Here is a 16,512-nt window from a genome sequence, read left to right as displayed (position 1 = left end):
CGGCAGATTGTGTTCAATTGTAGGCTGAATGAACCTGTGTGTATTGAATCTCTCTCTCAGGATCACTTGGATGAGCATCACAAATGTCATCATACGCTTGTCAGATTGTCAGTGTTCCTTTACAATAGAGCAACTGTTACGTTACCTTTTGCACTAAATGTATACTTGTATGGGGGGCACAGGTGTGTGTGTGTGTGTGGGCGCGAGTGTGTGTGTGGGCACGAGTGTGTGTGTGTGGGCGCGAGTGTGTGTGTGGGCACGAGTGTGTGTGTGGGCGCGAGTGTGTGTGTGGGCACGAGTGTGTGTGTGGGCACGAGTGTGTGTGTGGGCACGAATGAAAGTGTGTGTCCTCGCATACACAGGTGGCAGCAGTGTGTGCTCAGTAGTGCAGAAGGATTAGCCCTTCAGGCCAGAGCAGGACATTTATTGAATTCAGAGGGGTTCAGAAAGCTGACAAATCACCCAAAATAATGCTGTAATAACGCTGTCCATAAATCACCGGGGACAGTTTAATTGTCCTCGGGACTGGGGTTCCAGTCGGACCACTGGACAATAGTCAGGAATCGGCCAAAAGAAAGCAGAACCCGACATACACAATTCGTTCACACTGTTTTTCGTCTCATAATCGAGACATTCCTAGTGAAAATTCATTCCTAGTGAAAATTCATTCCTGGTGAAAATTCATTCCTGGTGAAAATTCATTCCTGGTGAAAATTCATTCCTAGTGAAAATTCATTCCTAGTGAAAATTCATTCCTGGTGAAAATTCATTCCTAGTGAAAATTCATTCCTAGTGAAAATTCATTCCTGGTGAAAATTCATTCCTAGTGAAAATTCATTCCTGGTGAAAATTCATTCCTGTCCCGTCTTGTCCTGTCAATTATTTTCCTGTACTGTCCTGATCCCGCAACAGTTCTCTTACCCCGGAACGTTCCTGTCTTTTCCCAGTAAAAATCACTCCCGCCCCGCGTTCATTTTTGCACCCAGAAATATGTAGCGTTATTGTGTTTGTTTCGGAAGTATTGAAAATGATGAAAATAATGCAATATGCGACTGTGATATGTGGTTGTCTTACCTACCGCATCTTAGTTAAATGCACTGACTGTAGGCCTACGTCACTCTGGATAACAGCGTATTCTAAATGACCGAAAGGTAGATGGATTAAGCTGGAGGATGAGGACAGAGACCCCAGCCGGATGGTCTGTCTCTGCACAGCACTGGCATGAAACTGTAGCCTCCAGCTGAGCACTGTGTACATATCAACATTTACAGTACATGAACATGTACAACATTGTGTGCTTTACTGAGTGGCAATACTGCATAAGTCAATCTGTTTTCCTTTCACTTTTCACCTCAGATGGCACGGGTTTAGTAAAATACGCAAACGATTGGGCTTGATGGTAAGTTGTTGGGAGTAGAGCAGCTCTGCCGTTTTAGGCCGCTTGTCCAGGTCTCCGGTTGGTATCCTATTTGATTAAACAGCACCATTTCTTCTTCTTTTTTTTTTTTTTACAAGCCATGTGCTCGGTTCCTTCATTGCCAAAGACAACTCCATCAAATTGAGCTAAAACATTGCTCTTTCCTTGGCTCTAATGATAATGTTAGTGATAGGTCCTTTGGCTGCAACAAGACGTTGCAATTCCTCTATTGAAGGCTTCATCATTTAGCCTACTGAGGTAGTTTGGCATCTGAGGTAACCTATGGCTACAACTGAAGCGAGTGACCTGGGAGGGGGGATTAACGTTTGTTAAATAGGTTTTTATTAAGTAAAATATATTAGGCCTAGCCTACACAGTCATTGTTTTTTTATGAAATGCTCCTCACATCCCGTATTTCCACCCCAAAAAATCATGTTTATAACTGTTCCTGTGGACTGTTGATCCTGTCCTGTCCTGAACTTGACTCTAGAACTTGACTCCCATTCCTCCCAGAATCCCGCGGGACCTGCAAGACCCGCGGGAGTCTTGTTCCCGTGTCAGCCTCTAATTCCCAGCATCAATAAACATCTGCACATGATCAAATATTTCATCTGACAATTTAATTAAATTACCCAGCATGATTTTATAAGATCACACCGTTTCCCTGAAATCATGCATTAAATTAACATGGCAGTATTTTATCCCTGCACTTCCCTTCCTCTTGCATTAGCTGGGGTTGTCTATTTTATCGGCGAGCTTGAAACAGCCGCAGTGTTCACGACTCAGAGTAATAACTGAAATGTATGGCATCCCGGGGAGGGGGAAAATGAACGCTGAATTGGCCGCCGTCACGCCCAACAAAGGGCCTCAATATATCGCCTCTCTGCATGTTTCAGCCCTAATCCCTTCACATATCTCATGTGTTGTAAAGGCAGAAGAGGCAATGCCAGACGCTTGGGAGAAAAACACGATCGTTATTTATGTACGTAGCAGACATTTCACATGTAAGACTAAGCTATATGTATAACGACGCTGGATGATTTACTAAGATAATTCAGGTTGGAATTCCCCCAGGCTCGGTCCTAAATCCCCTTGGATTTGATTTTCGTTGGAATGCTCTCAAGGCGGTTTCCTTTCCCTATGTACCTCATGTTTCGACAATAGCCCCATACACCACAGCACATCTAAATGAGCTTTCTTTCTTCTATGTACCTAGCTGTTACTGTTGCTCCCACACATTACAAAATGAAGATGCTGCGCTACTGTAGATTATTGCAACAATAGCAACTGGAGCCATTCCATCTGCATTCATGGGAACTGAAATACAGATGATTCCATTATTTGGCAGCAGTAGCTTGTGCCAGCTTGTCGATACCACTAGAGCCAGTGCTTTGTCTGGTGTAGAGCAGAGAAGGGTTTCAGTGCTGTTTTTTTTCTTCTCCATCACATTTACATTTGAGTAATTCAGCAGATGCTCTTATCCCTTATCCAGAGTGGCTAACAGTTTGTCTTGTTTATTTTACTCCTCTGGCTCCTCTTGAAGGAAGTTTTTCTCTGAGGGATGTTTTTTTCCCACAGTGCCAGCCTTGACCATCCCACAGGGGGCTGTAAATCACCTACCATTACAATAGGCCCATAAAGCCATCCACCAGCTGCAGCCTCACTCTGCCATCACACTGGGCTCCCCGACATACAGGATCAATGTGATGATGATGGACGTCTGTATAATGACCATACTTCCACGCTGGTCAAGGCTGAGGTTACTGGAGGAGGCATTTGTACCTCTCTCTGTGTGTGTGTCAAATTGGTCGTGTGTGTTTGCAGGTCTCGGTGGACCCTCCTTGCGTGTGAAGAAGCCAATTTTAAGTCATTGATGTTGTGGGCGTATCAGTGTACTTTATGTATATGATGAATGCATGGCAGTATGTCAGGAAGCCATCTCCATTTTAATTACACCTCTCCATCCTTCTTGGTTTGCCCCAGAGAATATCACATCAGGAGTCCCCCCCCGCCCGTCCGTCCGTCTGTAATATAATTAACCCATGTGTGCCGGGGCAGCTAGGGACGGGGATTTTTCATGTATTTGATGAAATATTAACAGAGGTGGTGGTTTTAATGATCCTCTCCACCTTTTAGAACGCTCTCTTTCTCTCTCTCCATCTCTCCATCGCCTTCTTTCTCCCTTTCCTTCTTTCTCTCCCTCTTCCTTTCCTTCTCTCTCTCCCTCTCTCGCTTTCTCTCTCTCTCGTTCCTCCCCACTTCTTCCCTCCTTTCTCTCCTCGGGGATAACATCCGCTGGTTTAACTATGGAACGGGAGAGTTAGAACCCCCTTCATTAAAAGGGCCGATTGTCTCTAAAAGTAATTTACCATGATTACCGGTCCTCCATCTCCCTGCTTCTCCTCTGAGGTGCACACAGGCCATGTGAATGACATATAGTCTCCACGGTTTGTTCAAGGCAGGCGTGCCTCACGTTCTCCCTCTCTTTAATTTAATCTGTCTCATTTTCTCTCCCTCCCTCCCTCCCTCCCTCCCTCCCTCCCTCCCTCCTCCTCCCTCCGTCCATCCGTCCGTCCATCCGTCCGTCTGTTTATTTCTCTCTGCTCATCTCTCTCTTTCCCTTTCTCTCTCACTCCTCTCTGTCATCAATACTACAGTATTGACTTACTGGTGTCTTTTTTTCTGCTGCTGAGAGAGTTTGAGAGGAGGCCCACAGGCCCAGCAGTTCGACTTGTTTATTGAGGTTATGCCTGAGGTTACATGACTCCCCAGTCTGAGTTGTCTGTCGCTCTGTAGCCTTTGAATTAAGCTTCTCAAATGTCTGTATATCTGTTATTTTCATGCCTTCAGCTGTTGTTGGCATACCATAGCCACCCTGTGTGTGTGTGTGTGTGTGTGTGTGTGTGTGTGTGTGTGTGTGTGTGTGTGTGTGTGTGTGTGTGTGTGTGTGTGTGTTGGCTGAATTAATGTGGTGGATTAAGTTATCTTTTCCATGTATGTGTGTACGTGTAATGTTTGGCTCATGTCTGAATGAGTGTCTGTCTGTGTGAGATTGTTTACATATATATGCATTATCAGTAATAGGGGCACAGCTGGCAGGCTTGACAGTTGACAGCTTTCATGAATAGGTAGCTGAAGGAGACAGGTGTGGTAAGGACTTACATCTGTAGACCAGTTGGAGGTAGCTAAAGGAGACAGGTGTGGTAAGGACTTACATCTGTAGACCAGTTGGAGGTAGCTAAAGGAGACCGGTGTGGTAAGGACTTACATCTGTAGACCAGGTGGAGGTAGCTAAAGGAGACAGGTGTGGTAAGGACTTACATCTGTAGACCAGTTGGAGGTAGCTAAAGGAGACCGGTGTGGTAAGGTCTTACATCTGTAGACCAGTTGGAGGTAGCTAAAGGAGCCAGGTGTGGTAAGGTCTTACATCTGTAGACCAGGTGGAGGTAGCTAAAGGAGACAGGTGTGGTAAGGACTTACATCTGTAGACCAGGTGGAGGTAGCTAAAGGAGACAGGTGTGGTAAGGACTTACATCTGTAGACCAGGTGGAGGTAGCTAAAGGAGACAGGTGTGGTAAGGACTTACATCTGTAGACCAGGTGGAGGTAGCTAAAGGAGACAGGTGTGGTAAGGACTTACATCTGTAGACCAGGTGGAGGTAGCTAAAGGAGACCGGTGTGGTAAGGTCTTACATCTGTAGACCAGTTGGAGGTAGCTAAAGGAGACAGGTGTGGTAAGGTCTTACATCTGTAGACCAGGTGGAGGTAGCTAAAGGAGCCAGGTGTGGTAAGGTCTTACATCTGTAGACCAGGTGGAGGTAGCTAAAGGAGACAGGTGTGGTAAGGACTTACATCTGTAGACCAGGTGGAGGTAGCTAAAGGAGACAGGTGTGGTAAGGTCTTACATCTGTAGACCAGGTGGAGGTAGCTAAAGGAGACAGGTGTGGTAAGGTCTTACATCTGTAGACCAGGTGGAGGTAGCTAAAGGAGACAGGTGTGGTAAGGACTTACATCTGTAGACCAGGTGGAGGTAGCTAAAGGAGACAGGTGTGGTAAGGTCTTACATCTGTAGACCAGGTAGAGGTAGCTAAAGGAGACAGGTGTGGTAAGGACTTACATCTGTAGACCAGGTGGAGGTAGCTAAAGGAGACAGGTGTGGTAAGGACTTACATCTGTAGACCAGGTGGAGGTAGCTAAAGGAGACAGGTGTGGTAAGGTCTTACATCTGTAGACCAGGTGGAGGTAGCTAAAGGAGACAGGTGTGGTAAGGACTTACATCTGTAGACCAGGTAGAGGTAGCTAAAGGAGACAGGTGTGGTAAGGTCTTACATCTGTAGACCAGTTGGAGGTAGCTAAAGGAGACAGGTGTGGTAAGGACTTACATCTGTAGACCAGGTAGAGGTAGCTAAAGGAGACAGGTGTGGTAAGGACTTACATCTGTAGACCAGGTGGAGGTAGCTAAAGGAGACAGGTGTGGTAAGGACTTACATCTGTAGACCAGTTGGAGGTAGCTAAAGGAGACAGGTGTGGTAAGGTCTTACATCTGTAGACCAGGTGGAGGTAGCTAAAGGAGACAGGTGTGGTAAGAACTTACATCTGTAGACCAGGTAGAGGTAGCTAAAGGAGACAGGTGTGGTAAGGACTTACATCTGTAGACCAGGTGGAGGTAGCTAAAGGAGACAGGTGTGGTAAGGACTTACATCTGTAGACCAGTTGGAGGTAGCTTGTCTCTACCTGTCATACGGGATGTCCTGATTCTTCAACTACTATATAGGGTCTACTGTATATTTCCTCACTGTCGCTCATATGTGGTTGTATGAGCGGGTCTATGAACCCGTGTTAGTCTTTATTCGTTATGGCGTGACTGGTATCCTTACCAATCTGTCTCACACTTTATTGTAGTTTCTGTGTAGACCAGTACCGGTGTTGTTCTGACGATCACCCGACTGACGTGTGTGTTTCTCCTCCTCTCCTCCAGAGATCAGCCGGGTGCGTAAGGACATGTACAACGACACGCTAAACGGCCGCACAGAGAAGTGGAGCAGCGAGCTCCCTGACGCAGTGGGCCCCATCGTGCAGCTCCAGGAGAAGCTCTTTGTCCCTGTAAAAGAGTACCCCGATGTGAGTACAACCTGTCGGGCGATCATGCACGCACGCGCTCACACATGTCATCTCCCCACACGCACACACACACGCGCACCTGAAGGACCACCACCAAGTTTCCAATGAAAAATGTATGTTTGCGTCAAGGCACTTTCCTAGATTCATCTGAATAATATCATTTCTGGTAAACTGGGCACAGCTCTATTCAGTATAAGGCTTATTGGATTACCAGGTTTTTACAAATCCAGGTAATCTAGTTTCCTCTGCATTAGAAGATGGGCCCTTGTCACAGTTATTGATTAGGATAGGAGGTGGGTGGAGGGGGATCCTGTCTGGGCATGTAAACCTGAGGGATAGCTACTGTTATTGGACTGATTGTCCTATGTGCAGAATAATCTCACCTTCCCTATATTTATTGACATGGTCTTGAATCATGTCCCTCAACGAATTCCCTTAATCTGAATGATACCAGTACTGTACAATCACTACTACATTGTTGAAAGATTCTGAAAACAGACAATTCTGTCATTTACGGTCCGGTAGCATATCTACTATATCATTTCTGAACAGCTGTGCTGTTTCTTTACCTCAGTATTATTAGTCATGTAAACATATTATATCATTCAAAAAAACACAGGAATACATTAGATAGTGGGTACTAGGCAGAAGATGCAGTATACATTTACATTTAAGTCATTTAGCAGACGCTCTTATCCAGAGCGACTTACAAATTGGTGCGTTCACCTTAAGACATCCAGTGGAACAGCCACTTTACAATAGTGCATCTAAATCTTTTAAGGGGGGGGTGGGGTGAGAAGGATTACTTTATCCTATCCTAGGTATTCCTGAAAGAGGTGGGGTTTCAGGTGTCTCCGGAAGGTGGTGATTGACTCCGCTGTCCTGGCGTCGTGAGGGAGTTTGTTCCACCATTGGGGGCCAGAGCAGCGAACAGTTTTGACTGGGCTGCGCGGGAACTGTACTTCCTCAGTGGTAGGGAGGCGAGCAAGCCAGAGGTGGATGAACGCAGTGCCCTTGTTTGGGTGTAGGGCCTGATCAGAGCCTGGAGGTACTGAGGTGCCGTTCCCCTCACAGCTCCGTAGGCAAGCACCATGGTCTTGTAGCGGATGCGAGCTTCAACTGGAAGCCAGTGGAGAGAGCGGAGGAGCGGGGTGACGTGAGAGAACTTGGGAAGGTTGAACACCAGACGGGCTGCGGCGTTCTGGATGAGTTGTAGGGGTTTAATGGCACAGGCAGGGAGCCCAGCCAACAGCGAGTTGCAGTAATCCAGACGGGAGATGACAAGTGCCTGGATTAGGACCTGCGCCGCTTCCTGTGTGAGGCAGGGTCGTACTCTGCGGATGTTGTAGAGCATGAACCTACAAGAACGGGCCACCGCCTTGATGTTAGTTGAGAACGACAGGGTGTTGTCCAGGATCACGCCAAGGTTCTTAGCGCTCTGGGAGGAGGACACAATGGAGTTGTCAACCGTGATGGCGAGATCATGGAACGGGCAGTCCTTCCCCGGGAGGAAGAGCAGCTCCGTCGTTTTCAGTATGTACCTGAAATACTCTGTAGAAGTCCTCACATTGGACTCCCCTCAACCGTATGTTGATTCTAACTCGCACCTGAACCCACCTAGCAGTTAACAAATCTTTTAAGCAATCGCCCTCGGATCCTGCTCGCCTAACCCTCCTGGCCCAGGAGGAGCGAGTCGAGCTCCGAGCTGATTGATCCCAATGAACTTGTTTCTCTGAGTGGCGTATTCTTGCGTGGGCAGCATTAGTGCAGGTGAATCCTTGGAGGTTTAAACACATCGCTCCAGTCCAGATTAGTCCGCTGTATTTCTGCTGAAGTTTTAAGGCTAGAAAAAGGTTGTTTATGCCACCATATTTCCCCAGGGCGGTTGATTCAGTTGAGTTTCCTATCGACCAGTGTATCTGGAAATATTGGATTCCTTCCCCCAGAAGAGCCATTTTCATGTTGCATGTTATGAATTTGTAACAAATTGTGAATATGGATATTGTGGTAAATGTAGTTGATGTATGAATTGATTTAGCTTTGGTGACATTCCTTTAGGAATTGAGGGGTACTGTCTCTGCAGTCTGTCTGCCTGTGTTGGCTGTGATAGTGTGAGCTACGTTTATGGGTCTTTTAGTTTCCATATCCGTCCTTGTGTGTTTGTCTGCTCTACTAATCTCCAGGAAAGGCCAGCAGCAGCAGAAGAGTGACTGAGTGTCGATGCTGGCTGTCCTTGCTGCTCTGAAGGACAGAGGGGATCATTATTACTGAGGATGGGTTCATTAGGAACACTGGGAGATGAAATGCCAGGACTTCAAGTAGCCCCCACCTGAGAGTGCTGGAGCCCTGTGTATGTGTGTGTGTGTGTGTGTAATTTTTACTACACTTGTCAGGACCAAAAGCCCTCATAAGAATATTAAACCAACTCAGAGAAGTGAGGACATTTTGCCGGTCCTCACTTGTAAAAAAGCTATTTTAGTCTTATGGGTTAGGGCCTCTCGAGTGGCGCATCGCAGTGTTGCTACATCACTACAGCCTGGGGTTGGACCGGGAGTCCCATAGGGCTGCTCAGAATTGGCCCAGCGTCGTCCGGGTTAGGGGAAGGTTTGGCCGGAGGGGCTTTAGTTGGCTCATCGCACTCTAGCGATTCCTTGTGGCGGGGCCGGGTGCCTGCAGGCTGACCTCGGTCGTCAGTTGAACGGTGTTTCCTCTGACACGTTGGTGCAGCTGGCTTCCGTGTTAAGCGGGCGGGTGTTAAGAAGCGCGGTTTGGCGGGTCATGTTTCAGAGGACGCATGACTTGACCTTTGCCTCCCGAGCCCGTTGGAGAGTTGCAGCGATGAGACAAGATCGTAATTGGATGTCACCAAATTGGGGAGAAAAAGGGGGTAAAATTACAAAAAAAAAATAAGAATTAGAGTTAGGATTAGGATTAGGATTAGGGGTTAGATTTAGGGCTAGGAGTTTGGGAAAATGTGATTTTGAATGGGAATATATTGTTGGTCCCCAAAAAGTAAGTGTGTGTGTGTGTGTGGTTTTGCATACAATTATCATGGCTGATAGTGACGTGTTTTCCACAGGTTGGAGTAGTTAACCCCTTAGAGTCGATGTCCACGCATAATCAGAACATCCCCATCAAAATCTGCCAGTTTAAAATAGAGATATCTATAATCCACCACATACGCCGATGTCACCCTTACACATCTGCGGTGAAAGTTGGCAGAGCTAGAGCAGTGTTTGTCAGACCATGAATCAGTCATCTCACAGAAACGTCTATATTTATTTTTTTGATTTGATTTGATTTGACCTTAAGGGGTCTTTAAAATTCCAAATCAAATAGCTAAATGATCCTCGGTAGCACCTCTCACCTGGAGACAGTAAGAAATGGCTAATTGCATAGGACCCCAATGTAGGAAAGCATTAACTTCAAACTGTCAGCTCTGAAAGCAGGTGTGTTCATGGCTCTTCATGGAGCTGCTTCCGAAGCACTTAAATTATAGAACCGGGTGGCATAGCAGGTGGGAGGAGGGAGCGATGGTGTGTGTGTGTGTGTGTGTGTGTTGGGCATATTTACTGAGGGATGCCAATTACCTCCACATGGAGGGTAATGATTAAAGGCAGGCATAGGGTGCTACCCTGGAGAGGATGAGATGGGGGGTATTGAGAAGGACGAAAGGGGTAGATTGGTGATGGCGGGGCGGGTAGGGGGTGGCATGGTGTGAAGGGAGAAGTGACGAGGTGTTGAGAGAGGTGCTGGGTGGCTTCATGGAGTACAGGGAGTGAAGGTGGGGGGTAAAGCAGGGAGCTACAGTAAGGGGAAGTGTCGCGATGAAAGGAGCGAGTGGGAGAGATGTTGGTATGAGAAGTGAGAGGGCAGTGGGTTGCAAAGAAGTGTGTGTGTGTGCGGGCGTGTGTGTGTATGCGCGCGCGTGTACATGTGAGGTGATGATGAATGTGTGAGTGAGATGAGGTGGGGGAATCGGGGCAGGGGAGTCTTGGCCTGGTCTGTTTGATAAAGAGAGAAAACAACCTCGTGTCTGGGACAGGAGAGCAGCGGCACGGAAATGAATTTGCCCCTTCAAACTTCTCGCAGCGCTGCTGCCGCCGGCTTGGCAGCCCACACCCGGTCCAATTTGCAGAACAATGTTATTAGGCAGTGAGATACAGAAATCCAGAAGGGCATTGCCTCTCAGTTTGTATTGTTGTATTGTCATTCATTCGGGTATTTCAGTGTGTGTGTGTGTGTGTGTGTGTGTGTGTGTGTGTGTGTGTGTGTGTGTTAGAGGTCGACCGATTATGATTTTTCAACGCCGATACCGATTATTGGAGGACCAAAAAGCCGATACCGATTAATTGGCTAATTTCTTTTCTTTCTTTCTTTCTTTCTTTCTTTCTAATAAAGACATTTACAACAATACTGAATGAGCACTTATTTTAACTTAATATAATACATCAATAAAATACATTTATCCTCAAGTAAATAATGAAACATGTTCAATTTGGTTTAAATAATGCAAAAACAAAGTGTTGGAGAAGAAAGTAAAAGTGCAATATGTGCCATGTAAGAAAGCTAACGTTTCAGTTCCTTGCTCAGAACATGAGAACATATGAGAGCTGGTGGTTCCTTTTAACATGAGTCTTCAATATTCCCAGGTAAGAAGTTTTAGGTTGTAGTTATTATAGGAATTATAGGACTATTTCCCTCTATACCATTTGTATTTCATTAATCTTTGACTATTGGATGTTCTTATAGGCACTTTAGTATTGACAGTGTAACAGTATAGCTTCCGTCCCTCTCCTCGCTCCTCCCTGGGCTCGAACCAGCAACACAACAACAATTAGCTTGCGCTAACTATTTCACTTCGGTTACACCAGCCTCATCTCGGGAGTTGATAGGCTTGAAGTCATAAACAGCGCAATGCTTGACGCACAACGAAGAGCTGCTGGCAAAGCGCACGCAACTTACCTTGGCTTACTGCATTCGCGTAACAGGCAGTCTCCTTGTGGAGTGCAACGAGAGAGAGGCAGGTCGTTATTGCGTTGGACTAGTTAACTGTAAGGTTGCAAGATTGGATCCCCCGAGCTGTCAAGGTGAAAATCTGTCGTTCTGCCCCTGAACAAGGCAGTTAACCCACCATTCCTAGGCCGTCATTGAAATTAAGAATGTGTTCTTAACTGACTTGCCTAGTTAAATAAAGGTATAATATTATTTTTTTAAATCTCAAAGATACCGATTTCCGATTGTTGTGAAAACTTGAAATCGGCCCTAATTAATCGGCCAACCTCTAGTGTGTGTGTGTGTGTGTGTGTGTGTGTGTGTGTGAAAAAGAAAGGGAATAGTGTAGCTAGATAGTGGTTCATGGATGGTATTCTAGTCTATTTCTGGGGGTTGTGGTGAATACAACAGTATGAGTTGGAGGGAAGAGGGTGGAGGGAGGGGGACAGGCAATGTGAATGAGCTGTCGTCATCCATCATTTGGCTGCTGTGTGTCCTTTTCTGGGTCATGCTTGTCCACAGTGGAGATGAGCGAGAGAGACTGCAACTGATTATTAATTAATTAGAAGCATGTGCGGCTGGATTGATTCTCCCTCGGTCTTCTCATTTGGCCTTGGCCATCCTTCACAAACGTCAAAGAGGGAGCGAGGGAGGGAGGGAAGGAATAAAGGAGAGTAGGGATGCGTGTGTGTTTGGTGCACGTCCTTGCATAGGTGTTTGTGTGTGTGTGTGTGTTTGAGAGAGAGAGGTGAGGGCAGGGGGGAGTGACTTTGGTTTTAGGAGGGCAGCCCTCCCTCCCATCCCTGCTGCTGGAGGTCCACTTGAGGTGCAAAGAAGATTGAGTGAAGGGCTGTATAGAAGGAGAGGAGACAGGGCTGTCTGTGTCTGTGATTAGGTGAGCTATGGCATATAAATTAGCCCCCTCATTAATGCGATGATTATAAACAGCGCTAGACGCAGGGGAGAGAGGAAGGTGCCAGCAACACAGCAACACAGGCGTTGTGGATCACTGCTTGGCTAATGAAGGTTAATTAGGGTTCATTAGGACATTAGGACCGCTCTGACAACACACAGCATCATCACCCAGGAGGGGCTGAGGCCGGGATAAGGCTCACCTCATTCTGTCATTCACCACACACAGATCAAACAGATGACGCAATACCAATGTCAGTCTACTAAACCGATGGGAAGGGAAATAATTTACGCTGGAAATGAAAAGTGGGATTATATATGATTCCAAATTGGAAGAAGATAGATGCCATTTTCTGATTACTGTTACTACGAGCCAAAAGGAATGTCTCGTACTATTTTCAAGGCCCTGCTCATGTTCAAACGTACTTTAAAAAATATGTGAATGTCCATTGGTATTTATCATTAGGTAAATTATGATAAGGTCAATAATCACTCACAAGAAGAACGTGCACACGTACAGTGCACACACGCCCGCACACACCCTCTCCTGAAGGAGCTATCTGGCTTATCTTCGTCCACGCTCAGCTTCTTGTACTCCATAATAATGCAAACAAAAGACGTCCTGCAAAAGGGAATTGGAGCAGAGTGCGATTTAGAAGCCATGCAATAATTAATTTGCCTATTACAGCGGCCAGCTCGTTTATCTTCATAAGATAATAAGATCAGTGTGAGTGTCTGGCGGTTGGACCATCGTGCTCCCAGTCTTAAATGGCCCTAATTATGTTCAGCTCCCCCGTTTTATTGTAGCTGATGGAAAACACACTTCATCTTCACTGTCCAGATTGGGTAAATAGGGCGAGTCCTTAAAAAGCAGGTATTAGACATTCCATTAGCTTCAATGGATTTTCTTGCTTTCCTGCTCTCTCTCTCTCTCTCTCTCTCTCTCTCTCTCCACCTCTCTCTCTCTCTCTCTCCCTCTCTCTGTTTCGGGGGAGCAGCGGGGAGTGGAGGTGTGGTGGGTTGAGTCGGGACTGCAGGGTCCACTAAGTCAATCTGTCTCTGTCCTGTTGGTGTCTCTGGCTGGCTGCTGCAGTTAGACTGCTCTCCCTCTCTGATCAATACTATGGATGGGATTTGGATCCACCATTTTCACTCCAATGATTTGAACCATTCCATCCACCCGTTTCAGTGTCCACCCATCCACAGCCCATGGTGGAAATCGTGCTGTAGGGCCGAGATTGTGGGAGACTCACTTGCTTTATAAATACATGGACAGTGGACACGCGTACATTTGTGTTTGACCCCAGCGCACCTGCTGTGGGCCTGTGTTGGTTCTTTACAAGACAGAGAATGCCCATCGTGATCCTGAGTGAGCTGCAGCTGCCGTGTGGATCACTCAATGGCCTGATGGATAAGGTTAAACACTGGAAGAGGGATGTGAGGGGGGGTCAGGTGGTAGGGGGCACCCTCCACAAAGACAATATCCCTGTCTGAAGCACACTCACCTGACCCCGCTGATAACCTCCACACAAATTCCCTCTCTCACATTGACAGTCACTCGCACAGATTTCGCCTGACAAGATGGGAAATGGGATTCTAATTCTGCCCTTTTTGTCCTCCTCTCGAAACACACGCACGCGCAAGGACACACACACACCAAATAGGGCGATATTAACATGTGCAATGTCCATATGGCAAGAGATTTCGCTTTATTTGGAAACGCCACTCAGCCGTGTGTAAAGTCCATTTTTATAGTTTACTCTGTCGTCTCTCTTCCTCTCTTTCGTTGCAGCTGCTTCCCACACACACCAAGCCCCGCCCCCTGCCAATCAAGCAGCACAATTCCTCCTCCCCGCTGTTAGATTCACTAGAAGTTTGCACGCTGTTCTGTTAGGTCAAATGCAGTCAACAGATTGTTTCCGAACAGGAACGATGCTGCTTTACACTTTGGTTCTTAATGAAAAACATTCTACCTCTATGAATCCAACAGTTCATCCAAGTGTTTTGATCTATATCGCAAGTGAAATCGCAATCGCAATATTTGATAAATAGAAAAGCACAATTAGATTTTTCTGGCCCATATCATGCAGCCCTAACACACACCTGTCCTCTCAGTACACACACATCCTCAATATGCCCGATACCCCTACTCGGAGGCATTCATCACTGCCATATGCATCAAAGTACTGAACTTGGTGTGATGGGAGAGTAGAGAGGGAACACAAAGCAGTAGAATAGGAGAGAGAGACGAATGCTCCTGAAGGAGGAATATCAAAATACAGTTGACAGAGGAACACTGGCGGAAGACTGGAGGAAGACTGGAGGGAGACTGGAGGGAGACTGGAGGAAGACTGGAGGGAGACTGGAGGAAGTCTGGAGGGAGACTGGAGGGAGACTGGAGGAAGTCTGAAGGGAGACTGGAGGGAGACTGGAGGAAGTCTGGAGGAAGTCTGGAGGGAGACTGGAGGAAGTCTGGAGGAAGTCTGGAGGGAGACTGGAGGGAGACTGGAGGGAGACTGGAGGAAGTCTGGAGGAAGTCTGGAGGAAGACTGGAGGGAGACTGGAGGAAGTCTGGAGGAAGTCTGGAGGGAGACTGGAGGAAGACTGGAGGGAGACTGGAGGGAGACTGGAGGAAGTCTGGAGGGAGACTGGAGGGAGACTGGAGGAAGTCTGGAGGAAGACTGAATGGAGACTGGAGGGAGACTGGAGGAAGTCTGGGGGAAGTCTGGAGGGAGACTGGAGGAAGACTGGAGGAAGTCTGAAGGGAGACTGGAGGAAGTCTGGAGGAAGTCTGGAGGGAGACTGGAGGAAGACTGGAGGGAGACTGGAGGGAGACTGGAGGAAGTCTGGAGGAAGTCTGGAGGAAGACTGGAGGGAGACTGGAGGGAGACTGGAGCAAGTCTGGAGGGAGACTGGAGGGAGACTGGAGGGAGACTGGAGGAAGTCTGGAGGAAGTCTGGAGGGAGACTGGAGGGAGACTGGAGGAAGACTGGAGGAAGTCTGGAGGGAGACTGGAGGGAGACTGGAGGAAGTCTGGAGGGAGACTGGAGGAAGTCTGGAGGGAGACTGGAGGAAGTCTGGAGGGAGACTGGAGGAAGACTGGAGGAAGTCTGGAGGGAGACTGGAGGGAGACTGGAGGAAGTCTGGAGGGAGACTGGAGGAAGTCTGGAGGGAGACTGGAGGAAGTCTGGAGGAAGTCTGGAGGGAGACTGGAGGAAGTCTGGAGGGAGACTGGAGGAAGTCTGGAGGAAGTCTGGAGGAAGACTGAAGGGAGACTGGAGGAAGTCTGGAGGAAGTCTGGAGGGAGACTGGAGGGAGACTGGAGGAAGTCTGGAGGGAGACTGGAGGGAGACTGGAGGGAGACTGGAGGAAGTCTGGAGCGAGACTGGAGGAAGACTGGAGGGAGACTGGAGGGAGACTGGAGGAAGACTGGAGGAAGTCTGGAGGGAGACTGGAGGGAGACTGGAGGAAGTCTGGAGGGAGACTGGAGGAAGTCTGGAGGAAGACTGAAGGGAGACTGGAGGAAGTCTGGAGGAAGTCTGGAGGGAGACTGGAGGAAGACTGGAGGGAGACTGGAGGGAGACTGGAGGAAGTCTGGAGGGAGACTGGAGGGAGACTGGAGGAAGTCTGGAGCGAGACTGGAGGAATACTGGAGGGAGACTGGAGGGAGACTGGAGGGAGACTGGAGGGAGACTGGAGGAAGTCTGGAGGGAGACTGGAGGGAGACTGGAGGAAGTCTGGAGGGAGACTGGAGGAAGTCTGGAGGAAGTCTGGAGGGAGACTGGAGGAAGACTGGAGGAAGTCTGGAGGGAGACTGGAGGAAGACTGGAGGAAGTCTGGAGGGAGACTGGAGGGAGACTGGAGGAAGTCTAGAGGAAGTCTGGAGGGAGACTGGAGGAAGACTGGAGGAAGACTGGAGGGAGACTGGAGGAAGACTGGAGGAAGACTGGAGGAAGTCTGGAGGGAGACTGGAGGGTTACTGGAGGAAGACTGGAGGGATACTGGAGGAAGACTGGAGGGAGACTGGAGGGAGTCTGGAGGAAGACTGGAGGAAGACTGGAGGAAGTC

General features: G+C 47.8%; 1 protein-coding gene across 3 annotated transcripts in view; it reads left to right on the top strand.

Annotated features, from left to right (window-relative positions):
- The window catches only part of LOC115135228 (KH domain-containing RNA-binding protein QKI), a 109,273-nt gene that overhangs the window by 36,403 nt on the left and 56,358 nt on the right, over positions 1 to 16,512 (top strand). For all 3 annotated transcript variants that reach the window (XM_029669697.2, XM_029669696.2, XM_029669695.2), the window contains exon 2: positions 6,395 to 6,537. In XM_029669697.2, the coding sequence (XP_029525557.1) occupies positions 6,395 to 6,537 (143 nt within the window). The remainder of the gene's footprint in view (positions 1 to 6,394; positions 6,538 to 16,512) is intronic.

The sequence above is a fragment of the Oncorhynchus nerka genome, linkage group LG10 (genome assembly GCF_034236695.1).
Source record: "Oncorhynchus nerka isolate Pitt River linkage group LG10, Oner_Uvic_2.0, whole genome shotgun sequence".
NCBI classification, from domain to species: Eukaryota; Metazoa; Chordata; class Actinopteri; order Salmoniformes; family Salmonidae; genus Oncorhynchus; species Oncorhynchus nerka.
This window is presented reverse-complemented; position numbering and strand designations above follow the sequence as displayed.